The following is a 25,551-nucleotide window of genomic DNA, read 5'->3' on the forward strand; positions in this document are numbered from 1 at the left end:
TATCCCCTCCACCTGTACTTCTCATGCTTATCTCCATAAACTCTGTCTATCAGCATAATTTAGTAATCTAGCAATTAATGGTATTGGTGAACCCTGGGAGGGGGAGTGTCGCCAGGGATATATGGGTCCAATAACAAAGCATGTGCATAGTACCTCTACAAAGAGCCAGAATTGTAACCAGGCACCCAGACAAATAGCATCTGAGGATAGACTCTACACAGTATCTTTTGTGGTAGAGATCTTGGTTTCACCTCGGTGACCCCTTCCGCAATTTTTCTGAAGTCTTGGCAAAGTAGCTCGACCTCTATACCCAATCCACCAACCTTCGCTTCTAGCGCGGATCACATATGGCCTTCAAAATCTGTGCCAGGATGTTCTGTGTTTCTGCAACATCTTCGGGAGCAGTTATATCATCTAGTTTTCTTGCTGTGGTTTTAGCACACTTATCGATTTTATCAGGTGGAGCAGGTGTTTCTGCTTGCGATTTCCACATCTTGCTCGGGGAATAGACCCAGCCTAGCACCAATTGTCTCACTTCTGAACCGCAAATGCTTTTGCCCTCTGCTTGTTTTCTAATGACTAAGGTGTGCCGGGCTCAGAGTTATTCTGCTTCTATTGCACCGTTTACAATACCTTTGCTTGGAAAACAGATTAAATAGCCAACAACTTCATAGGTTAATGGTCTCACTTTTAACATCAAGTCCAGGTCCTTATCAAGCTCTAGGCAGACAGGCTATCTGTCACGAATTGTGGTGGTGGTCTCCCAACTTATATAGTTGTGGCCCATTGGATCGGATCCCCTCCAATTCACATATTATTAGGTTCAAAACTGGCTTGACTCATTGGTTCCTATAAATTATCTGCCAGTTCCTCTGCTCTCCTAGGATCAGGCAGGGTCATGTTTTCTGTTTTATCTAGGTGTGTTCTGTTTCTTTGGGCCAGCATGGGTCTACTGAGTCCACACTGAATCCTGCTGGGGAGTTAACATGTGTTACACCAACTCCGCCCTCTCTCTCCGGGCCCTCTTAAATCCGGAGCACCACTGGTCAGTCACGGGCCCCAGTTTAAACCGTCTGTGCCTGCAGAGTGATTCACCACTCAGGGGTGCGGTCAGGGCTATGGCCACTAAATTGGACCGGCCGAGCACTCAGGCTGTTCAGTCTGAGATGAGAGTCCCGAGCACATTCGGCACAGTACTCAGCAGCCCAGCCTCAGAGCCAGCACCTCTCCCTGGTCCCTCAGCCTCACCTCCTATGTGTCATCCAGCTCGGTTCACAGGTTCATAATGCTCCCTGAGGCCGCAGAAGGTCAAGGAGATGATCTCTCTGGTTCCTCTGCTGTTTTAGTTTGCCAGCTGGGTCGTTTCAAGAGGAAGGCCGGAGAAGCACTCAGCAGTGAGGCTGCAGCATCGGGTTTTCCCTCCAGTAACGCCATGTTACCTCTTGGGTGACGTTCAGAATGTCTTTTGGGCTTGTTCAGCTTCCAGGGGCTTCCGCAGGCCAAGGGGGAAACTTCTTATGTTCTTAAGATGCATTGGATTATCACAGGGATAGAGTGGCAAGAGTGAATGGTGTGGCACTCAGCAGCTAAGCGTGGGCATCACCCCTCCTCCAGTCTCACTAATTCGCTTCCACTGTGCCATTTGACTCTGGCTTGTCCTTTCCTTGGGGACTCTCAGGTTGAGGAGGGGAAATCTTGCCAGGTTCTTTAGATGCCTTGGGCTGGTAGAGGAAAAGATGAATATGAAACGCTGAAAGGAACAGCGTTAAAACACAGCACGACTTTAACACCATAACCAGTGGTCGAAGTGGGGTAAAAAACAGTAGGGGAACTATGGGCAGAGAATCGGAGGGTGGGAATATCCCGAGGATTGGAACAGTGGGCGGAGTCAGAGGTGTGGCCAGAATGCGCAAAACATCCACATTTTTAGTATTTGTTTGGCATTTCACTGACCAGTTACAGCTTATTATGTTATTCAATTCAATCAATGGATTCAAATAAATGAGGATTAATATGAGTTATTGACATTAAAATACATTCACACAGTGGGATATGTTTCTCATCACAGAATGTCCCAAATAAACTTAAAAGTGGATGCACAAGCTATTTGTCTCCGAGCCTTGGATTTTCTGTCCTCAGCACTTCTCCCTATTTCTACAAGAGCAATTAAAAAATGAATGGCAAAATATCATAGTTTGCAAATCTTTTTGTATATAATTATGGCTCTGCCATATTTGCCACATAATATACATCTGCTGCATAATTTGACAATCTTAACTAATAAATTGTTTGTAGCTCAAGCGGATCAAAAGTTACAAAAAAATGTCACCTGTGTTGCTGCGAAGCAGACGGCCCTTTGCAAAGGTTGAATAATCACCTTTCTCACTGCTGCATTTGTATGTTACACTGGTACTAATAAGGCAACATTTTTCCAAAGGCTGTTAGCATGTGTAACAATATCAAAATAATAAAGTGTCAGAAAATATACTGCATTACGCTGCAGGCTTTTTTTGGTTGCATAACTTGGTCAACACTGAGGCATAATTTTGTCCTCCTTTGCTGCAGAATTCCAGTGGCCCCAAAGCAGGCAGCACATGTTAAAAGTGCTTGTGCATGAAGCAGAGAGACTGAAGTTTGCAAACTTAGTTTGGTGTGCGTGCAAATCCTGTATTGCTGATCCCTGGTGAGTTGCACTACTTCTACTGCTGAAACAAGGCCAATGGAGGTACCAATGGGTGGTGCGGACTGGTCTCAAGGACAAAGCCGGCTTTAGCGCTGGTGGCGCCCTGTGCAGCAATGTTTCTTGGTGCCCCCCAATGACCACCTCCGCCATGTATTCCCTGACTACCACCCTTTAACAGTGCCCCTCAAGTCCCCATAACCACTTTCTCTCTCAGATGCTTTTAATTTGATTTACAGTGCCACTCATACCAGTCAGAGCACTTTACATCACACACTACATACACAGAGACAATCATTTATGTGTGTGTAAATCACTGTATAGGAAATGTTACTTTAGACAAAGAGCTACAAGGTGTAGGAGTCACATAACAACCATATTAGTAGGCAATATAGTTTAATAGCGATTGGTCTAGGGAAACACAAACTCAGAATTCAAAACGTAATACCATGTTTGGGGAGTTTCTTTAATCAGAATTGATTTCTATTCAAATGTACACTTTTTCAAACATTAGGATAATCAAATACTGGGTGAAAAAACGATACCGCTCTAATTTATACCTTGCCGTTTGCAGCAGCTCTTAGATGACAGTTAATAGCTCACTCTTCTGTGTTAAGATGTAAACTTATAAACTGCAAGTAACCAAAGATCTCTCTGACAAAAGCAGTAACTCACTGACCTATTTATGTTATGTGGACTTTGTGATCTGCATGGTACATATTCTTTGCAGCGTGCACATTAACCCTCTGTGCTACCTTTCCATGAGTCAAAAGTTCCACTAGACAAACTCTGACCTCTTTCTAGGAAGAACATTAATCACTGGCGTTATCATAACATTTTTATTATTGCCGAAAATTGCTAGAGGTCAGGAAGGTAGCGAAAGCTTTTAAAACCATAATATGCTTGAAAGCAAGATGACCCCACCCAAAGTCAGCACCCGGTGTGGTCATACTAGTCGCAACGCCCTAGAGCTGGCACTTCTCCAGGGTCCTGTGACTTCAGGGACAAAGTCACAGGGTGTGCTGTTTCATAGGCCTGCCCGCAAGACTGGAGGTGAACTTCAGTATGGATTGTGGTGGACAAGCCTTCAAGGTTAGCCCACACTTGCCCCCATTAGGGTATACTGCTGGTGCTTAGACACTAGGGCTTCTAAGGTCTTGCGGGCCTTCTAAGGTCTGGCATGGGAATGTGCTCCCTCAGGAGAGTGGTCTGGGGTACTGGTCATGAAGGCTGAACCTGGTTCCCCAGTTCCAAATTCGGCAGCTCTCACCATAGTGCCACATCTTTTCTCCCACTGAACACCATACTGCCCCATTGAGAGAAACTCGCACTGCCCTCTGCTACAACCCAATTGCGCCCCACTATAAAGAACTGGATGTTCCTCAATTCAAATAACGTACTAGACAAGAGCAATATGCTGCCTAAAAAACATAACAGCATCCTGAAAAAAGTAAAGATTAAGTAAAGTACGTGAAATGTAAGCAGGAATAAAATGGAGGTACTTTACACTCACTATTCAGAAATCAGTGAGTGCTTGTGCCTGAAAAGTTAAGGACATGACTACAGGGCACAGATGAGACCCATTTCAATGTCAATTGCTTATAGCCTTACAAAATGTAAGCAGTATGGTTTAAATAGACCACATCCGTGAACACAGAGCTGCGGTACACATTTTGTTTTCCAATCCACCCATCAATCAGGCATTGCAGTACCTCCAGGATTGGTGCACTTCCCCATCTGGGGAAAACAATGCTGTTCAAAGAAAGACAAGAAAACAAAAGTAGCGCTTCACTGAGAAACTCTGTAAGAGACGCTGATGTATTTGGGAGTGAATAAAATCTATCTGGTCATTTTGCGACCACTCGGTCTTGCTTTATTTAGTTAGTAAGTTATTTTTCATATTTGTAACCTTTTATTCCTGAGGTTGCTCTTTGGGTAGAAAAATGTCAGTAAAATAAGACATTTCCAGCAAAAGTGTTTTTCTTTTTTGGATCTATTTCACAAGGGAACAAATAAATGAAAGGAGGAAAGAGATGGTGAGAACCGTTTCTTGAAGTCACGTTTTTCAATAAGTGAGGAGGAGCGAGACAGAAACAGAGGGAATGAGAGGAAGAAAGAGAGTGGGGAGGCAGCTGCCAGCAGCAGAGCAGAGCAGAAGTGGGCATTGTCGTTATCTTCTCTGGGCAAGAAGGAAAATACAGTCATTTTCCGCTCACCCCCGAACGGCCTTATCTATAGGAAGTGGCTATTTCTGCCGTCTTGGAGGCATGCTTAAATGAAAAAGCAGGGGAACGGAATATATTTATTTAAAGAAGTAGGGGCACACTGTGCCCGGCCAATCCTGCCCACTTCGACCAATGACCATAACGCAGCTATGTTAAAACTTCTACTCTGCATGTGGGGTCTGTTAGGGGGAATCGATAATTAGTTTATATCTCAACAATAAATTCCCTCAACTGAGTTTTGTCTCTGCATTTTCTCTCTCTCTCTCTCTCTCATAATTCCCGGGCCACACATTTTTAATATCAGTTCCAAAACTTACCTGCCCATCACATTCCTCAAAAATCAGGCCCGTGCCCTGATCACTCTGAAGATTACTTCCGAAGCATCTATGTAAAAGCTCCTTCTAAATAAGAGAGAAGCCCACTGAAGGCTTGTCCAGTAGGAACCTTGTTCTTGCCTCTGGAAATGAGAAGTAGCTAATGGGGATGTCAAAAAAAGAAACAAATAAAGAGGTCTTGGACCACTTGTTTGCGACTAGAGGGCTGCATTTCAAGAATGAAAGACAAGTCTATAAAATTAGATACTCAACTTCCTGTACCAAGTCACCTTTGAGAGTGCCTGGATGCTCTCCACTTGCACGCCCAGGGCCTTTTGGGCTATTCCATCAACATTCAGCCCTGCTCCCACATGACACAGTGATGACGCAAAAAGAATAATTGATGGATGGAATGCTGAACAATGCCAAACACTCACCCCCAGTACAGCGATGGGCCGAAATCCAACAGTTTTTTTGCTCAACAGGGCACCCCAGTTTGGACCAAGCCATATGCAAATAAGTCTTGACCCTGTACCTCATGGCAACAGTCCTGACCAAACTGCCAAGCCAGGGTCTGCCTGCATCAGAAACCAACATCCTAGGACCAGTTTCAGAGTATCAACCCTCATTAGCCATAATAGCGTAAATTAATTGACATGGTGCGCAAGGGACCCATGTCTGGGAATTCCTGTCCCACTGGAGTCTAAGCAGGGCTTTGGTTTTTTGTTTTGCCAGGCAGAGTCAAGGTCCATAACAGAAGTGCCCCAGATTCCTTTGTCCCATCTATTCTGAATGCCACCAATCAATGAAAAAGACTCTTAGTCAGCCGACGCCTTTAACATGCAAAGACGTCTGCAGCTAGCCAACACCTCATCAACCAGGGAGTTGTTAGAATCTACTGGCAATTTCAGCTTCCAGCCCTGGGGTAACAGTCAGCTAAGGCGTGACCCATATGATCTTAGGTCACAATATGAAAAATGAAATACTGCATATTTTAAAATATTTCATTGATTTAGTGCAATATATAAATTCTGATGACCATGTAAAAACTTCATAAACTTGGAATTGAGTGGTTTCCTATAGCACCAATCCGGAGATCATATGCTTTATTCGGCAGTCTGAATAGCTGAAAATTAAAATGCAGAGTTTTGTAAATAAAACCAATTGTGTCAGGCAGAGGGTTCCTGCTTGCAATATAGTTTAAAGGGGTCCGTTTTCATGAGCCCCACCACTCACCATGGCTTCTACATCTGCCCAGGTGGTATTATGTGAGTCCGAAACTTGGAAATTTTGGAATTCCCCATTGTAATTTATGTTCAGGTTTACTGGAGGCTCCATGTTTTTCAGGCTGCACAAAAAAATGAGAAGGTGTAATTTGTTAACATATTTACGTTATAAATCAAATAATTTTTGTTCACTCAAAACACCAGATATCAATTCGAACACCGGGCAATACTGTGTTAAATATGAACATTCATTTAAATGCCCAGATTATTTCACCTTCCCCACACAAACCCAACTCCAATTCATCAAAATTCCTAATCCATGAAATCAGTATATTCCAGAGAAACAGCCTGCCGCTCACTTCTTAAATTAGAAAGTGTTGTGTCAATGGCAGCCCTGGACATAATAATCAAAATATTTCAGTTGGAATATTCAGTAAAATACCAATGCACCCGAAATTTCACTCAAAATTAAGTCCATACACAGCAGGCAAAACTAAAGCATCGTCATCACCTTTAAAAATAAACATCAAATGCTAATACCCAGCATACATTTACACAGCTAAATAAATTACATTTCTCATCTTCCGTAAGAACATTTTTGCCTGTTTTCTAACCAGAGAAACACATATGATAGAAATACAGCCTGGCACTCAACCCCAGGAAACACGTCTGCTTACCTGCGCTTTAAATGAATATGTCCACCCTCCTCATGTTATCCAAGTGGACAACCACCATTTATTTTCTCCTGTCAGCAAAAGATACCAGGACTAAATAAATAAATATATAATATATTCCAAATTAGCAAAATAGGGTCCTGGCCGTGCAACTTAAAAAGTAAATGCATACGTTTCTTTCATTGATAGTTGTTGCTGTGCGCTCATAGCTTCTCATAAGGCGACGTGGATGGAAGCATGCGTGGCTACAAGAAAAAAAAGTATTTAAAGCCACATCTTATACGAAGAGAACTCTCTAAGCCTTTCAGAAAAAAAGTCGTTTTTCGGAACTTTCTCAAGTCATAAATAGGAAGTATGATAGGTGTTATGTTATGAAAGTAGGGATTTCCCCTTAATAAATGACACGAAGCAGGGCTGGCGGCGTTGATTACAGCCTAGAACTTGGCAAGTACGAGGGAGCCGCACTGTGGAAGGAAAGATCAAACATACCGTGACCCTGAACTACATTTTCCAGCAGGTGATGAAGTCTGACCGCGTTTGCAGACACGGTGGCCATCTTAGATATCTGGGCATACTTCCCTTGTTGTTCACGGTGTTCTTGCTGTGCAATTGTAATACAATGTTGCTGCAGCCAAGACATTGTTTCGGCGGTTTTCTATGGGTTGTAGAGGACACTGGGAATACAGAGAAGTGTTTATGAAAGTTGTGCCGTTTGGTGGAAGCGAACTTGGAACTATTTGAACATTTAATACGGACTCTTCTAACACTGCGGATTTGCTGCATTTTGCTTAAGGGCTAGCCTGAGACGGAACAGGAAGGATTCTTAAGCTAGCACAATGTAGCTTATGCTATGTTTGAATGTCAAAAAATAAGGTATTAGAGTTCTAGTATGTCAGCACAATTTACTAAAGTAAAAATAGCACAAGAGTTAACATGTACTGTAACTCATCTTCCACAGAAAGTGCATAGTGATAAAGCTTGAGTTAGTTATTCTATTTATAGAGTGACGTGTCAATGAATATATATATTTAGGGTACTCATTTTCTATGCATTTAGTTTCAGGAATTACAAGTTCCACATCAAAGTAGTATGGCTAAGGTATATCTAATAACTATTCTAGTTAACTGCAGAACCTTTTTTTCAAGTTACTGGAGATATTTCTTTGCCTTTAGATATCCACTATATCTGTCGACACTAACCGGCTAACGTGAGAAGTCAGAGTGGTAGAATCCAGCCTCTGTTTTCTCTCCATCTCATTCCCCGCTCCCTATTTCTACCATTGGCCAATATATTCTGGTCTGCGTGGTCACTAGTGGAGGCAGCGTGAACTGAGAGAGTATCGCTACTGTGGGATTCCAGGGACAAAGATAGTGCAACTCAACATTAATTTACATCTTGGTCGAGACAGCCAGTGCTAAGGAAAGTTCTGCTTGTGCACTCAGTGGGAGATACAGTAGCAATAGTTTCCATTTTGAAAGATTGTAAGAAGCATGGCTGAGCTCCAGGCAGAGCTTTTGGGATTTAACACTGTTGAATCAGAGGAGCTACCCAACATCTCAGCCAGAATACCAATTCTATTGCAGTATCAAGGTATGTGAGAACCAGTGCAAGGATTTGTGTAATCCAGCATAGAAGCACTAGGAGCTGCACTAATTCTGGCTAAACTGACGCTGTCAAGACTGCACTCTTTGTCACATTGCTGACAAAGAATGTAGGCGTCCTAACTAGACACCGAAGTTACAGAGCAATCGTGAAAAGGGTTCATGGCGAGAGGCCAGCCAAACAAGAGGAAAGTTGCCTTACCAGCCACTTGCAAATGGAGGCCAGTTTTTTACCTAATGAACTACAGCTATTTATTGCTTCAAGTGTCTTACATTGATTAGGTTATCTTGGGCATGTTGACGTTTCTGTGGATCTTCAGATGTTTTCATATGTACCAGAGTTTTGTCAGCAAAAATGTGGTGGCTGCGGTTGTAGAAATCCATATCATAGGCACTCAACAAGATGGGTGCGTGAGGAACCCAACTCCAAACCACTATCTCAGAGACGAAGGATCCCACTGTGAGTGTATTCTATCAGTATCACAGAACATTTTCAGATGGCACTGCACTGGAGTCCCCTATTTGAAATAGAGCATATGGTGAAGATGAACCAATATTCAGATGTGATCTTGATCACTGTAAGTGAGCAGTTCTTCCCTGATGTTCATCAGGTTCAGTGTCAATCTGGAGACTTGAAAATCATCAGACTTGAAATCATCAATAGGTCTGTAACCAGTAATACAGCCCCACATGGGAGTCAGGACATCAGCATGAATTTAGGCAAAGTCTCAGCATCAGCATTAGTTTAATTAAAAGTGGTGTTATGATTGCACGTTCAAAACCCCGCGGATAATGGCGATTGTCGATGATCTTTGTGTTGAGTAAAGTGCTGTTAATAAAAATGATAGCAAAGTTTTAGGATTGAAGCTTTACCACAGTATGAAGGCAAAACCAAGGCAGATTCAAAGCTGATAATCCTATTGATTGTAAGTCAACAGTTTTTCCATTAGCTTTTTAAAATGTAAAGGGGTTCAAAATCTTAGCCTGGTTCTGTTTTAAGGAATCACTATATCACTGTAGAATAATTAAAAAAATTAGATCCAGAGTGGCAACCGGGTGCAGATAAAATGTCCATTGTTCAAACTCCTAGAGGCCATACACACAAATTATAGTTCTTCATTTACTATCTATACAAAAGATTTTTTGGCTGAAGAGTAAATCCATATCTCTATTGCCTTTCATCTACACATACAATTCACTGTCCCGTTTTGTGTTGTCTGCAGTAGTAGCTTGCTTCTGTCTCAGCCAATTTTGTTTGTATGCACACAATTTTTCTTGATGGTTGTGCTCTTCTTCTGTAAGGAATATTTCGAAACTTCTTGTGTAAAATTTTCATTTGAACTATACTCAGCCCCCTGTCCAATCGGACAAGTGGGACTTCTTCAATGATCCATTTCCAAGTGAATCACTCAGGCAGAGAAGGATAAATCATTCATTCTGGTTATATCAGTGTATTTAAATACCAAGTTTATTTTAGTAAGGCTTTCAGTTCAGCCTGCATTTTATTTGCACGTTGTCTTCACTTAAGCTTTCAGTTCTACCCAGCATGCCACAGTTTCATCACGGTCTGATTAACAAATTCACTTTAGTTAAGGGCATGGTATTTTTTTAATTTAATTTAAATATGGCTTGAAAGAGGCAAAAAGAGCCTAAAGTGTGCATTCATCCAAGCATATAATGGTCTGACTGACCTTGCCTTCATGCTTTTATAAAGGATGAGGTTTCACACTATCTCTCCTGTTCTCACCCTGTGTCGTATGACATCCTACCAGAAGCATCCCTGATTGCCTTCATTTTCAGAATGTTTGTGAGCTTTCCCTCAGAATAGGTCTCACCATGAATCCACCTCAGCTCGTCCCACAGCTAACTCTATTCTATAGTGAAAAGTATGTGTACCATTATTACTTGAGTGTGGGCCACTTCAGAGACTGGTGCTTGGTGATTTACCTCTGTTGCGTGCTTTAAACAGCAGGATCCTGGACTTCATTTATGCAGACTACATGAGGATTGCTGCTTCACAGGGAGTGCTACAGCAACGAATCCTGCCTGTACCTTGGAGTAGCACATGCAATGGGTTGATGACGAACAACATCAATTCCGTGGCACAATAGTGGGGATCATTACAAGGAAAACTGCTGAAGGCTGATGGCCAGGGGAAATGTAACTGTGCAGAGTGCTGCAATCTAAAGCCAAGATTCAAGGGCAGGTGTAGGAGTTACAGAACAACATGGGAGCACCACAGACAGGGAAGTTAAACAGTGAGAAACTAATAGGACAAGCACTGGCGTTGCCAATAGTTCTCGCAGTAGGAAAGTTTGAGCTATTGGTTTTCTAAATGACATTTTTTTTTTTGTGATTTACAATGCCCATACTTTTAACTTTTCGCATTAGGACAGTTTGAGCGATTGGTATTGTAAATGACACTTTTTTCATTTATGTGTTGGTTTTGAAAATAGAAAAATTAATAGCTTTGTCCGTTACAATGTCAATAGTTTTAACTTTCGCAAATGTGACACCTATAGCATTTGTAATGCAATGTGTGTTGTATTTACGTGACTTAGATGTATTGATATTACAAATAACAATGGCTTTTAATTTTGTAAATAATTAACACTTAAATAAAAGTTATTGTAATTTATAATGGCAATAGCTTAAACGTTTGTAAATAGATTTTGTGAAGATTACGTTCAGTGTATTTTATTGTGACGAAAATGCAAGAACATTGCATTTGCACCTACACACACATATGTGTTGTAGCGCTGAGTGGTGTGAGGGTGTGAGGGTGTGAGGGTGAGGGGGTGTGAGGGTGAGGGGGTGTGAGGGTGAGTGAGGGTGAGAGGGTTGTGAGGGGGGTGAGGATGAGGGGGTGAGTGAGGGTGTGAGGGTGAGGGGGTGTGAGGGTGGGTGAGGGTGTGACGGTTAAAAACAATCATTAGCCACCCCTAAAAAGGAAACTTTGGAAGTGGTCACCACACTGCCATTCTTATCCATTCCCACAACAGCGCAGCCTATGTACTGTGTGAGCAGAAGGGAACCGGTGGAGGGGTGGAGTGTGCAGGTGGAGGGGTGGAGGGATGGAAGGGTGGAGTGTGCAAGTGGAGGGATAGAGAGGTAGAGTGTGCAGGAGTAGGGGAGAGTGCCGGTGCGCGGGAACAGGTCAATTAGGGGGAGAGGCGGAGTAGAGGCTAGGGCAGACGTTGAGAAGCAGGAAGGTACGGGTGGAAGGGGTTGTGTGGGTGGAGCAGGAATACGGGTGTAGTAGACAAATGTGCTGGTGAGGGGACTCAAGTGGAGCGGGGGTGCAGGGTGAGGAACGTAGGCACATAGGTGGAGGGCGGATATGGAGCAGACACAGGTGGAGGAGTGACGAGATCAAGCTAAAGTAAAGGTAGTGCTAAAGTGAAGGAAGCGGTGCAGGAGAAGAGTGAGGGTGGCAGCGGGAGACTAACCCCTCCGCGCCGGGGTGGTGTGGCAAGGTGTCCCAGGTGCCTTGTTCTGCGCCCTGCCTTACTGCTAAGCTCTCCGCATGAGCTCCACTCAGCTCTGATCTTATCAGCTGGAGCTGCAGGGAGCTGGCACCGCCGCCAGGAAGTGGGGAGTAGAGCGAGAGGTCACTCCTTGACTTGGTGCTTCTGCACTCCTGCCGGGGGTAGAGCCGTCCCAAGTGTGAGACAGAGGCAAGCTCACACCGCACTCTCCACCGGGAGCGTAGCGAGCAGAGACGGGCTGTAGCACTAAGCACAGCGCGCAGAGACACCCCGAAGCGGCGGTATATGGGCAAGCAAGCCGATAATCTGCTCGAGGAGGCCAGCCGATGGAGGGAAAATGCCTGCATCGCACCATGCATTCCACCCTGGGTAGGTAGCCGAGAAGCGGGGGGGGGGGTTAATGGGGGGGGGCAACATGGAAGTGGCAGCAGCCGATCCCTGGGAACAGACCAGGACGCCAAAGAGTCCACTGTTTCCTGGGGCTCCAGGGAGGCTCTCCAGACATCGTTTCTCTGCTAGGGCAGCAACTCCTCTATGTGTCACGGCGGTGGTGCGGGCCTAGTTAGATTCATCCAGGCAGTCAGAGTTCGCATTAGGCCCGTATTGCTCTCAGGGTCGATACGCCATCAACAGTCCGATAAAATGCGCATGAGTAAAGTGAAAAGAAAGGGTCCATGTTATACTGGTTTATATATTACACCGACACACGTGACGAATGTCGTGTAAAGATTAAATATGGTGACCAAATGTGTTCAGAGCTTTCTCTCCTGGCTGAGTGCCACTCAAGCCTTGTTACTTCGACTCCACAGCAATAAAACACAGCTTTGTTATTTCCGCGCTGTTTTACTCGCAAACTAGCGGCGGCGCAGCCCTTTCCGTTTCTCCTAGCGCTGTATGCACATCTAATGCATGCACAATTGTCCCGTCTATCTAAGTAGGAATTTACTTTCTACAAAGGTGTTCTATTAATGCACGGATGAAAATCAGTCCTGTATGATAGTTAGGCACCCGGAGGAGACTGCAGACGCTGGGGCATTACACAGCATTTGGAGCGGGACGCAGAATATGACTTGTTTCACCGTTGATCTTTGGAAGTGCGTCGTGCACGTGCTTTGTGCACTTCCTTAGTTTAACGCGCGCAGACCGGGGTGAATCAAGTTAAAACGTCACCGCCAGGTATATCTTGACTGTGAGGGACAGTAAAAAATTGTATCCATGATGCTTGGAGAAGGGGGCAGAAGGGTGGGACTAGAGTCCTAATTGGTTTTTATATTTTATTCAAGACTAATTCCGGCTTTGGGAGTGAGTCTGTGACAAAAGAAATGAGGACTAAAAAGGCGCAAGAATATTGTCCATTTGCGCTGCAAAGGAAGTCCAATTCATGTCCTGCCACCACTAAAATGAAATTGATCAACACAGAAAAAGTAGTTCGGCTTTTTCAAAATTAAAAACGTCATCATTGATCAATAGTTCGCAAATGACAAAACCCTGATGCCAAATGTCGCACTTTGTTTGATTTCTAGCATATATCTCTCTATGAGAAGGGGGGGAGGAGGGAGCAAAGAGAAATGATTCAAGAGGGGACGAGGAAGGGGCAGAGGAATGATGGGAGAGAAACAGTGAGGGAAGAAAGTGAAGATGAAAAAAAAAGGTGAGAAACAGAAAAAATGCAGCAAATAGAGCAAAAGCTGTAGAAAAAGAGGGGTCGGGTAGAAGGAAAGAAAGGGTAGCAGAAGAAAGAAGGACATGTAGGCAGAAGTGGAGGGGTGGACGAAGGAAGTTGGAAAGACTTGAAAAATTAGAGAAGTGCGCCAGGAACAAGGGAAAGAAAGGAGGAAGGAAATGGAAGATGTGTGGCGACTTCGGAAAAATGCGATGCCAGATAGGTAACGAGGTGAGAATATATGGAGACATGACGAGGGAAATTAATGAAAGGCAATGGAGAAAGTGGAAGATGAATGATGAGGAAAACAATGATGCACAAAAAAGGCAGGAAGGGGGAAAAGGAGGGACAAATTGGGAGCCGTGGAATGAAGAAGGGAAAACGTGGAATGCCAAGAGGATGAAGACACATATGTTTCCAATTAGACTGAAGTCGATGAAGGGGAAGACATTAGGAACAAGAGCGGCCGGGAAACTGAAAGTACGGCCGGCCACCGGCCAGCCATGAATAATTAGGGGAGGAAAAGCCGCACAGCACACGCTGGGAGAAGCCCTTTGATGTGCTCTGCGGCCGTGAAAAAATGCAATTAGGAGTGAGGGAGGGAGGCTGATGCGCGTGCTTGTTTGGTCACGTAATTCACGTGAACTCAACGAAAACGCCACGAAAAAACCCTTGGTTTCACGAGCATTTTGAGCACTTGAATTCTCGCTCCGCTCAATGCGCATGAGACCTAAAAACCTTTGGGATAGCAGTGAGCACTATAAACAGGATTGACAGGTTGCGATCCTGTGAGGAGAGCTGCAAGTGGTACAACAATGAACACAAAAACGACTGTAACTACATACAATGTCCTTCCCCCGATTCATAGTGTGGTACTGTAAACTGGCAGCTGCAGGGGGATGGGCCTACTTGTCACAAGACAAAATACACATGAAAACTTGTTGTCCTTGACCCCCAACAATATGTCCTGGGCGTCAGGTTATAAGAATTTCAAACCTCTGATTACCCAAGTGATTACATGTCTAGTCCCTTGCATGATTTTATTTTTCCCTAGCCCGTAGCTTAATTCCGTTTCATCAGAATTTCACTCTTTTTCCCTTAACCCCTCCCACGCTTGTGACGGAACCGTTCCGTCATGCCCCTCGGGTGGGCTGTGCTGGTGACGGTCACGGCCCGCTCACCGCGCCTGAGCGGCGCTGATTTCACGCCTGCGCGGCACTTTCTATTGAGCGGGCGGGGCCGTGACGGAACAGTTCAGTCACAAGAACAGCTCACTCGAGGGGCGTGACGGAGCGGTTCCATCACCAGTGCGGGAGCGCCGCGCGCCCCCCACCGCCCCTTAGCACTGCAGCGGAATAGCCGCCGCAGTGAAAGGGTTAAATTCCCTCCTTAAAATTTTCCCTGTTAACTATCTTCTCAGTGAAAATTAAGATCTATTTTTTATGGCCGAATGGAGATGTGCTTGCTCCTCACATTACACAAGTACCAATATAATAAAGTGTTTACATTTAACACAGGTCACTTCTGCCTTAAAACATTGAGTCTGCTTTGTCCATGATCACACCCGTTTCTAAAGTAAATATTTCCTCTTAGGTGATTAATCTCCCAAAATGGTTCTAGGAGGTTAACTGAGGAAAGAGACGGAGATGCAGTGTTTTTTGCTGGTGCTGTGGTTGTAGTACTGTTTTTTAATGACTCCATTGCAGTGTTTTTAGGTCTCGCTGAGTCAGCGCGCATGCACTGCTCGGAGAGACATTTAGTAGCAGCTTTTAGAAATGCTACTAAAGAGGCCACCAGCTTACTCTCAGGTGCGCTGCTGCGCGCGCATCCCTCGGGTGCTTCAGCAGCGTGTCATCGCGATCACTTTCACTTTCACAGTGATCGCGATGACTTTCTTGTGTTGGACTTTTGATCTTTCTTATGTGTGTCCAAAGCTATTGTAGTGCTGTGGATGGTTGCAGGGACACAGTCGAAGATTTTAGGTCTGTTTTATTTTGTGAACATTGCGGTTGATAGGACGCTATTTATTATAGATGCAGTTCCGTTATTTAAGATGCAACTTTCTGTTTTACTGACTTAACCGACGGCTGCATGGGCGCCGCAGTTCTTAGGAGCAGCTCCTCTCACGCCACGTTGTCTTCTTTTGATTGCGGCTGCTAGGGACTTTTCAGAAGCAGCTGTTTGGGCACTGCGTTTCTCGCATTCCAGCTGGGATGCAGCTTCTGTTTAGTCAGAGGGCTGCACTTCAGATTTAAGATGGCTGCTTGGGTGATGCAGGAATTTTGGGGGCATGACTCTCTGCCTCCTTCCACCTTTTCCATACAAACAGCTGCTTGGGCGCAGTGAAAATGTCAGGCAGAAACTCTTTTACAAGGCAGGGGTTCCCCCTCACACAAGCGGTTGCTTGGGCGCCACCTATATGTTTCAGGTTGCTGGGATGCCTTCAGTTTACCTTTTTGTAGGCAGTAAGCATGTGCATTCGTTTCGACAGTCTATGGACCTCACCTTGGTTTCCGAGTTGTAGTCCCTTTCTTCAGGGGTGGACAATGCAATAGGTCTCGCATTAGGAAAGTTTGAGCTATTGGTATTGTAAATGACAAATTTTGTATTTATGTGTTGGTTTTGATAATAGCTAAATTAATAGCTTTGTCATTTACAATGCCAATAGTTATAACTTTTGCAAATGTGACACCTATAGCATTTGTAATGCAATATGGGTTGTATTTACGTGACTTAGATGTATTGATATTACAAATAACAATGTCTTTTAATTTTTTTAAATAATTAATACTTAAATAAAAGTTATTGTAATTTATAATGGCAATAGCTTAAACTTTAGTAAATAACTTTTGTGAAGATTATGTTCAGTGTATTTTATTGTGACGAAAATCCAAGAACAGAAGTGAAATATTAACATCTTTTTGTGACATTTGTAATAAAGCTTGAAACATTATTATTATTATTATTATTATTGGACATTTATTAAGCGCCTGGTTACGCCACTGGCGTGTCCCCGCGCTATGACAAGTGGAGTGACTGTCCCCCCTCCTCCCAACCAAGCTATCTACTGAAAAAGATACGTTTTAAGTTTTTTCCTAAACTGGATTTCAGAGGGTTCAAGCCGAAGTTCCAGTGGAAGATTGTTCCAGCACTTGGGAGCAAGGTATCTAAAGGATCTGCCTCCCATACGAGCTTTAGATATTCTTGGAACTTTTAACAGCCCGGTCTGCGAGGACCGGAGACTGCGTGTAGGCTCGTAAGAGGCTACTAGGCTCTGGAGCGGAAGAGGTGCCTTGCCGTTCAGAATACGATGGCAAGTGGCAAGGGCCTTAAACTTCACTCTCCTCTCGATAGGGAGCCAATGGAGCGCTTGCAAGGCTGGCTTGGCGGATGACCTCCTGGGGAGTCTGAGAACCAACCGCGCTGCCGCGTTTTGAAGAACCTGCAGGCGGCCGATGACCCTGCCTGTGGCCCCCAGATAGAGCAGGTTCCCATAATCGAGTCGGGAGGTGACCAAGGCATGCACCAGCGTCTGACGAGCAGAGATGGGAAGCAGGTCTAAGACTTTCCTGAGGGCTCTCAGAACACTGAAGCATACCCCCGCCACCCGACCGACATGTGGGCCAAAGGTGAGGTCCTTATCGAGCCACACGCCCAGGTTCCTGGCCTCACGGCAGGGAGCGGGGACTTCCCCCAAACAAGGTGGCCACCACGCCGACGACCACGCCGACGGTGCACCCCCCACCACGAGCACCTCGGTCTTGCTCCCGTTCAACTTTAAACAGTTGGCAGACATCCAGGCAGCAAGGTCTTTCATGCAGTTCCTGAAGATGTCAGCCGCAAGACCGGGAGATAGGGAGATGACCAACTGCGTGTCATCGGCGTAGGACACCAGGCGGAGGCCATGACCCTCCACAATGGCCGCCAGGGGGGAGACGTAGATGTTGAATAGAGTTGGGCTCAGGGACGAACCCTGAGGTACGCCCTGGCCCATCTCAATCTCCCTGGAATAGCACTCACCCAGTCTGACCTGAAAGCACCTCTCAGAGAGGAAGGACTTGATCCAACCAAGCGCAGCTCCTGTCACCCCACCTCCATTCAGACACTGTAGCAAGGTGGAATGTGCTACAGTGTCGAATGCTGCGCTTAAGTCTAGAAGGATCAGTGCCATCGTCTGGCCCTCGTCTACTCCCTGTCTGAGTGCTTCTACCGCCACGAGGAGAGCAGACTCCGTCGAGTGGCGGGGACGGAAGCCAAATTGCGAGTCGTGGAGTATCGAAGCCGTCTCCACGAACTGCATGAGCTGTATGTTGGCTATTTTTTCCGCCACCTTCGCCATGTAGGGAAGGAGGGAAATAGGACGGAGGTTATCCAGCTTTTCAAAGCTAACGCTGGCCTTTTTTTGCAGGGGAAGTACCACCGCCTGTTTCCAGGCCTTCGGGACCACCTGAGACTCAAAGGAAATGTCCAGCAGCTGACGCACATAGGGCTCTAGCACTGGCAAGCTGTCCTTGAGCCGGCTGGGGTTGGTCGGATCTCTAGGGGAACCGGATTTGATGGATCCACAAATGCGGAGAAGCTCCGCAGTGGAAGGAGTAACGAACATGGTTAGCCGATGTTCCCCTTCCCTTCTTGGGAGTTCCAAGGGGGCAAGGCCGCTGTCGGTCCTCTGGGGGAAGGAATTGTATATGTTGGAGACCTTGGTTGCAAAGTACTCCGCAATACGATTACAGCCCTCCGTGGTGCAAAGTTTCTTCGGTGCTACGGCGGATTTTCCTATTGCAATGGATTTGTAAATGGAGAAAAGCTCCTTGGTGGACTGCTTAGCTTCCTCAATTTTATTGCAATAGTACGATGATTTGGCCTTCCTAATCAACATGTGATAGGCACGTCTGCAATCAATGTAAACAGTTTTGGCCTGCATGGAGTATGCAGTCCTCCATTGCCTTTCGGCACGTTTACATGTAGCTTTGGCCGTTCGCAAATCCTCATTGTACCAAGGCGCCGACCGTTTTATTCGGCCGCCTGATTTCGCCATACCCAGAGGTGCCACCTGATTTAGGGCTTCCAGGATACGCTGGTCCAGGTTGGAATTGATTTCATCAGCCCCGTCGCCCCCAGGATGACCTTTCTCGGTAAGTGCCAGGTTGAATTTGGCCTGGGAGAAAGCTGACCATCTGCGCCTCGGATGTTTATCAGCGGGAGGGTCATTGGGGCGAAGTCCCTGTGTTTCGATGGTAAAAGGGACGAGGAAATGATCGGACCATGCGACGGGAATCGGGGCTTGAGCGTCCACTTGACTCCAGTTAGCAAAAACTGGGTCCAGAAGGTGACCCAGCTTATGGGTGGGTTGCAGTACCTTCTGCTCAAATTGTAAGCTAGCCATCGTGTGGCGTAGCTCGCTCGCCACTCTGTCCGAGGGGGTATCTAGGTGTAGGTTAAGATCCCCTAGGACCAGATATTTGTCCGAGCGTAGAGCGGCTTCTGTGACACCTTCCATTAACTTTTCAGCAAAGGCTGCAGAAGAGCCTGGAGGACGGTAGATTAACAAGCCTTTCAAGGTGAGACAGCCATTAATAGAAATGGAGAAGGCGCCAGCCTCACTGTCGTCAATCACAGTGCGATCCAGCTGACATTGATAATCTTGCCGCACAACAATGGCTATGCCACCCCCTCTCCCACGTGGTCTGTCTAGCCTATGAAGGCAGTAGCCTTCAGGGATGGCCTCAATGATCTCCGGCATGGAATCCTGGTCAAGCCAGGTTTCCGTGAGGAAAAACAGATCCCATTGTTTCCCCGTGAGGAGGTCATGAATATCGAGTGAGTGTTTCCGTAGGGAGCGAACATTTAGTAGACCACATACCAAAGTATGTTGGCCTGCGGTTAGCGCCTTACCTGTGTTGAAGGTGTACTCACAGTGGCTGCAGCCCGCATTGGTCCCTGCATCAATGCTGTGGGGGCATAGCCCGCATAGCTCTCTACGGAGGAGAAGTAAATCATCTTGACTCCAGGAAACTTGACAGGAGGGAGAGGCAGGGGTTATGGCCCTGGGCCGCAGTCGGCCGCGGACGGGCGCAGACGGGCTTAACTCTGGCGCAACTCCGGCGCGCCTTCGTCGCGCCCGCTGCGCTGTCGACAACACATCCGCCTTATATCCCCCCCAGCGTTCCAACAACTAGAGCGCTGCTGTTCCCTACCGGAAGTGCCTGGCTCGGACCCTCCACGCCCTCTGCTCAAACGGCGCTAATCACCGGCGTCAGACCGAGGCGGGAGGGAGGGGCGAGTCCAGTCCTCCGTGATCCGTCTAACCGAGCTCAGCCGAGCTAAAAACAAGGGGCACACACAACACGCTGCCAACACGCTGTGCTTCCCAGCCAGGTGAGGAGAAATAATGAAATAATGTGCAGAGTTAAAATAACATAAAAATGCTCACGCGCCGCTAAGCAGGCGAGCTACACGCAGATGCGCTTTAGTTTTAAAAGTGGTAGGGACGCTGCCACAGTCCACTTACCACACAAGGCTTCTGAATCCAGTGCCTTATATCCCCCCCAGCGTTCCAACAACTAGAGCGCTGCTGTTCCCTACCGGAAGTGCCTGGCTCGGACCCTCCACGCCCTCTGCTCAAACGGCGCTAATCACCGGCGTCAGACCGAGGCGGGAGGGAGGGGCGAGTCCAGTCCTCCGTGATCCGTCTAACCGAGCTCAGCCGAGCTAAAAACAAGGGGCACACACAACACGCTGCCAACACGCTGTGCTTCCCAGCCAGGTGAGGAGAAATAATGAAATAATGTGCAGAGTTAAAATAACATAAAAATGCTCACGCGCCGCTAAGCAGGCGAGCTACACGCAGATGCGCTTTAGTTTTAAAAGCGGTAGGGACGCTGCCACAGTCCACTTACCATTGAGAGAACATATTTGAACCAGTTGTTGTTGAATGGTTGCACAGATTTATGCTGTGGTGGCGCTGAGGGACGTTGTGGTGGCGACGGGTGATGCTGTGGTATTCAGTGATGCTGTGGTACCGCAAAGTGATGTTGTGGTGCCCCTGAGTGATGCTGTAGTGGTGCTGAGTGGTGCTGTGGTGATGCGATAGATAGAGTGAGTGCGATAGATAGAGTGAGGGAGATAGATAGATGGATACAGTGACGGCGATAGATAGATAGATAGATAGATAGATAGATATAGAGTGATGGCGATAGAGTGAGGGCGATAAATAGATGGACAGATAGAGTTAGGGCGGTAGATAGATAGAGTGAGGGCGATAGATAGAGGTCGATAGAGTGAGAGAGTGAGGGAGATAGATAGAGGTCGATAGATAGAGTGAGATAGATAGATAGATAGACTGAGGGCGATAGATAGATAGACAGACAGATAGATAGATAGATAGAGTGAGGGCGATAGATAGTGTAATTATGTGGCGTGTAATTATGTGGCAATGAGTGGTATTTGGAGTGTATGTTGCATTGAGTGCAGTGTAATTATGTGGAGTGTAATTATGTGGCACTGAGTGGTATTTGGAGTGTATGTTGCATTGAGTGCAGTGTTACTATGTGGCGTGGAATTATGTGGCACTGAGTGGTATTTGGAGTGCATGTTGCATTGAGTGCAGTGTAATTATGTGGCGTGTAATTATGTGGTACTGAGTGGTATTTGGAGTGTATGTTGCATTGAGTGCAGTGTAATTATGTGGCGTGTAACTATGTGGCACGGAGTGGTATTTGGAGTGTGTGTTGCATTGAGTGCAGTGTAATTATGTAGCATATAATTATGTGGCACTGAGTGGTATTGTGCGGTGTGTGTTGCATTGAGTGCAGTGTAATTATGTGGCGTGTAACTATGTGGCACTGAGTGGTATTTGGAGTGAATGTTGCATTGAGTGCAGTGTAATTATATGTAAATGTAAATGTGTATACTTGTAAAGCGCACTGTGACTCCATCTCGGAGTGTCCTGGCGCTGTATACCACTGGGGAACCCTTCCTGGCTTTCCCTGTGAGATGGTCCCTTCTGGGCATCTCCAAGGTGAAGCCAGGCATCCCCGGCGCTGAAGGGGCCGTTGTGGAGATTAAGCAAGCTATTGCCCAGAGTTGCAGAGTGAAACCCATGGTTAGAGTAGGCACAGAGGCGAGAATTATCAAGCCCGCGGACATTTAGACCCAAGACCCTGCCGCGTCGGGAATTGAACCCTGGTCCCGGGCCAGACATCTGCATCAGGGTCTGCCGCTCTAACCATTGAGCCAAGCTTCTCCACAGAAGGCTGTAACTATGTGGCACTGAGTGGTATTGTTTGGGGTGTATGTGGGATGTTGGGGAGGGGGTGAGGAGGGGGCACCTGGTTCCCTTCCATATTGCTGGAAAAATGTAGGGTCAGCAGGCTGCCTCCCTGGCCTGCTCTTCTCACTCTGGGAACTGCTGACTGTCTTGTGTGCACAGTTACCTACAGCCCACCTTCGGGCGCCATTGGGATTGCGACATTCTCAGAAACTACCCACAATGTGTAGGCCAATACTGAAGGGGGGTGGGGGCTTAGTCTAACGTGGGAGAGGATGTGGTGCTACGGCCTGAACTGTTCACTTTGGAACTGGGAATCGGGTTCCAATCTCGGCGTCCGCTCAACATCCTGTGATTCTGGGCAAATCACTTTTTCTCCCCTTGCCTATAAGAATAATAATAACATAAAATGTATGTGAATGTAACGGGTGTTCTTCCGGTTCAGCTCGCGCTCCATAAAGCTGCCCCCAGTTCAGCTCACTCTGCCTGTGCAGCGTCGGGTGAGATAAGCTAGTGACATCACCAGAGTGGAAGGTGCTAGCTGTAGCGCTCTATGGTCCCGGAGGCGCTGTCTGTGCGGAGACAGTGCCAGTTCCAGGCTGTGGTTTGCAGTGCTATACTTCAAAGCTTTGGGTCTTTTATGGCCGGATGTAGCACCCCAGGGAGGGAGCACTGGACTGTTGAATGCCGATCAAAGGCTCTTTGGTGAGGTGTGAGATTGGAGAGGGGGCCAAGGGTTTTCTGGGTGACGAGGTGTCACTGTAAAGGCTTGTTAGCTGCTGTATAATCAGCAGAGCTGGGGTCTGGGGATGGCAAGAAACATCCGCTCTGCCTATGGGGGCCTTGTGACCCCAGCTGGGTGACTCACCCACCGAGGATTTCTTTTCTTGCTTTAAAGCGTTCGATTTTTCTTGTGTGTTTTTTCTGCACCTTTATTTAGCGCAAATTGTATCGGAAGAGATTGCAGCACTTTAAATGAACACTAGTTACATCACACAAGGTCACTTTTTTAAACAAGAAAAACATGCATTTTCGGAAATTATGTAAAATATTCCATTTGTGGAGTGCTGCAGTCGGGCCGGAGCTGAATTTTATTCAGGGGGTGGACTGCAGTGATGGACTGCAATGTGTCTGCTGTTATACAGATGGCATAAATCACGGGCGAGCCTGACTCTGCGCCCGCAGGCACCGGCTCCTGACTGTCAGGGCGGTCGGGAGGCAGCGGGAAAGATCGCAGGTGCCAGTGAGAGGGGGCTGGACACGGACAGGAACGGGGGAAACCAGAAAGAGGGGGGAAGACGAGGGAGGAAAGGAGAGGAGGATGAAAATAAGATGAGAAGAAAGGAGGAGGAGCGACGACAGAAGAGAGGGATAAAAGGAGGAGGGGGTTATGAGGGAGGAGAACAGAAGTGGATAGACAGAATAAAGACGAAGGAAATAAAGCGCGAAAGCGAGAGAAAAACAAAGGAAGCAGTAGAGGCAGGCATGCAGGGTGGAAGGAAAAGAGGGGAAAGATCGACAGGGTAGAAAGAAGAGAATGGAAGGAATAAAGACGGAAGGAACACATGGGACACAAGAAATAATGAGCAGAAGGAGAGAGGGAGAAAGGCAAAAGTACAGAGAGAATGAACAACTGAAGAGGATGGGGCAATGTTGCAAAGAACAAGGAATGAGGTAAGAAAGAGAAAACAGGAGCGACAACAAGGAAGGTGGAATAAAGAAGAGGAAATCAAATAAGGAAGGCAGTAATAAAGAAGACATGAGAATACAGGCGATAAAGTGGTAGAAAATATGGATCATGGGGAAGAAAGGAGAAAGTACACAAAACCATGTAAGAAAATAAAAGATGCATCGAAGATGAAGAATGGAAGACAGGGAGATTGACAAAGAGGAATACACGAAGGAGGAGACTGAGAGAAGGAGATAGAAATGGAAGGAAACTGAACAAGTAAGTGTAAATTGGTAGGTGGAATGAAGCATTGGCCGCGCGGCTGGGCCGCAAAGAACAAAAAAAAAAAAACGCGAGAAAAACAAGCTCTGGCATTGCGCGGAGAGGGGCGGGGGAGCGGCTTCCTTTGAAGTCTGATGTCGAGGCATGGTGTGGGAGGTGGCTGGCGCTGTGCACGTGCCTGGCTCACATGAACTGTATCGAATCCGCAGTTTGGGGAGACTTTTCGGAAGCCTTAGTATAATCTCGCCGAACAATGCTAACGCATTGTTTCAGCGAGACCTAAAAAGCATATCTTTCTGCATTGATTAGCAGTTTTCAAACCTATTAATCAAATGAAGTAAAGAAGAAACCGTAAAAATAAGAAACATGGACCATCATTTCCAAAAGTGCAAATCCAATGAATGAAAAAAACTAACTTTTTGGCTTCTCTGACGCTATGTTATAGTTGAAAATATGGCGATCTTAGCACATCAAGCTCTTGATTGTTTTTATTTCTTCTAAAAAATGTATACAGCTCTACAACGACACTTTTCCCACTTTTCACCAAAAACATTTTTTTTCCATATTTGGCTATTTCTCAGGCCCCTGCAGGGTAAATCCCAAACCTTAGATATTTATAAATTATTCACATTTTGGTGAAATAATTACATCTATTTAACCTGAACATCTCTTATAGAAAGGATTCCCTCCACAATGTCTTAGTGAGACACTGGAAACATGTCTTAAGTAACAGAATACTTAGTACTTCTATTAAATGTTTCTAGAGAATTAGGAAATGTTTTACAATGAAAATGGACAAAATGAAGGGAGAGAATCTTAATTTGTTGGGTTTCAAAAACAAACCATCTAAATGAGGCTGAATTGAGGCTGAATTGAAAGCGAGAGAGAGGAATCACCTTCTAATTGTCATTATAAGCTGAAATCGGGTGCTGTGATGTCAGCATATATCTGAAAGGAAGCAAAGTTCTCAGGAGCAAGAAAAACACTAAATCCTTAGCACATTTCCAATAATTTAAAGTTCATCACTATAACTTAGGGTGTAGGAAACAATAAGTCAATCAATCAGAAGTCCTTGTATAGTGAAGCTTGTCACCGTGGGGGTTCTCTAGGCGCTTGTGGGCTGAGTGAGCCTTGATCGAAAAGCCACGTCTTGAGATGCTTCCTCAAGTCTTTCAGAGAAGGGGCAGTGTGAAGGTAGAGGGGGGAGGTCGTTCCAGGACCTGGCGGCGAGCTAGGAGAAGAAGCGTCCTCCACAAAGGTTGCAGCAAATGTGGGGGATGAGGGCCAAAGCGAGAGTGGAGGATTGGTGATTCCTAGCTGGTTAGTGGAATGATAGGAGTCATTGATGTAGGCGTGTCCGGACTTGTGGAGGTCTTTGTAGGCGTGAGTGAGGAGCTTGCCTGGTTCATAAAGCCCTGTTTGGCGGAGGGGCAGAGGACGTGAAGTCCTGGTTTTCCCGC

General features: G+C 46.0%; 1 protein-coding gene across 9 annotated transcripts in view; it reads right to left on the minus strand.

Moving 5' to 3' along the window:
• NBR1 (NBR1 autophagy cargo receptor) overlaps positions 1-25,551 on the minus strand; it is a 577,507-nt gene that overhangs the window by 505,621 nt on the left and 46,335 nt on the right. For all 9 annotated transcript variants that reach the window (XM_086924037.1, XM_086924035.1, XM_086924034.1 and 6 more), the window contains exon 2: positions 6,456-6,567. Coding sequence is in view for 5 of the 9 variants with exons in the window: in XM_086924034.1 (XP_086780160.1) it covers positions 6,456-6,557 (102 nt within the window). In the remaining 4 variants the exon portion in view is untranslated. The remainder of the gene's footprint in view (positions 1-6,455; positions 6,568-25,551) is intronic.

Source organism: Lissotriton vulgaris, chromosome 5 (assembly GCF_964263255.1).
Source record: "Lissotriton vulgaris chromosome 5, aLisVul1.2, whole genome shotgun sequence".
In the NCBI taxonomy this organism is placed as follows: domain Eukaryota; kingdom Metazoa; phylum Chordata; class Amphibia; order Caudata; family Salamandridae; genus Lissotriton; species Lissotriton vulgaris.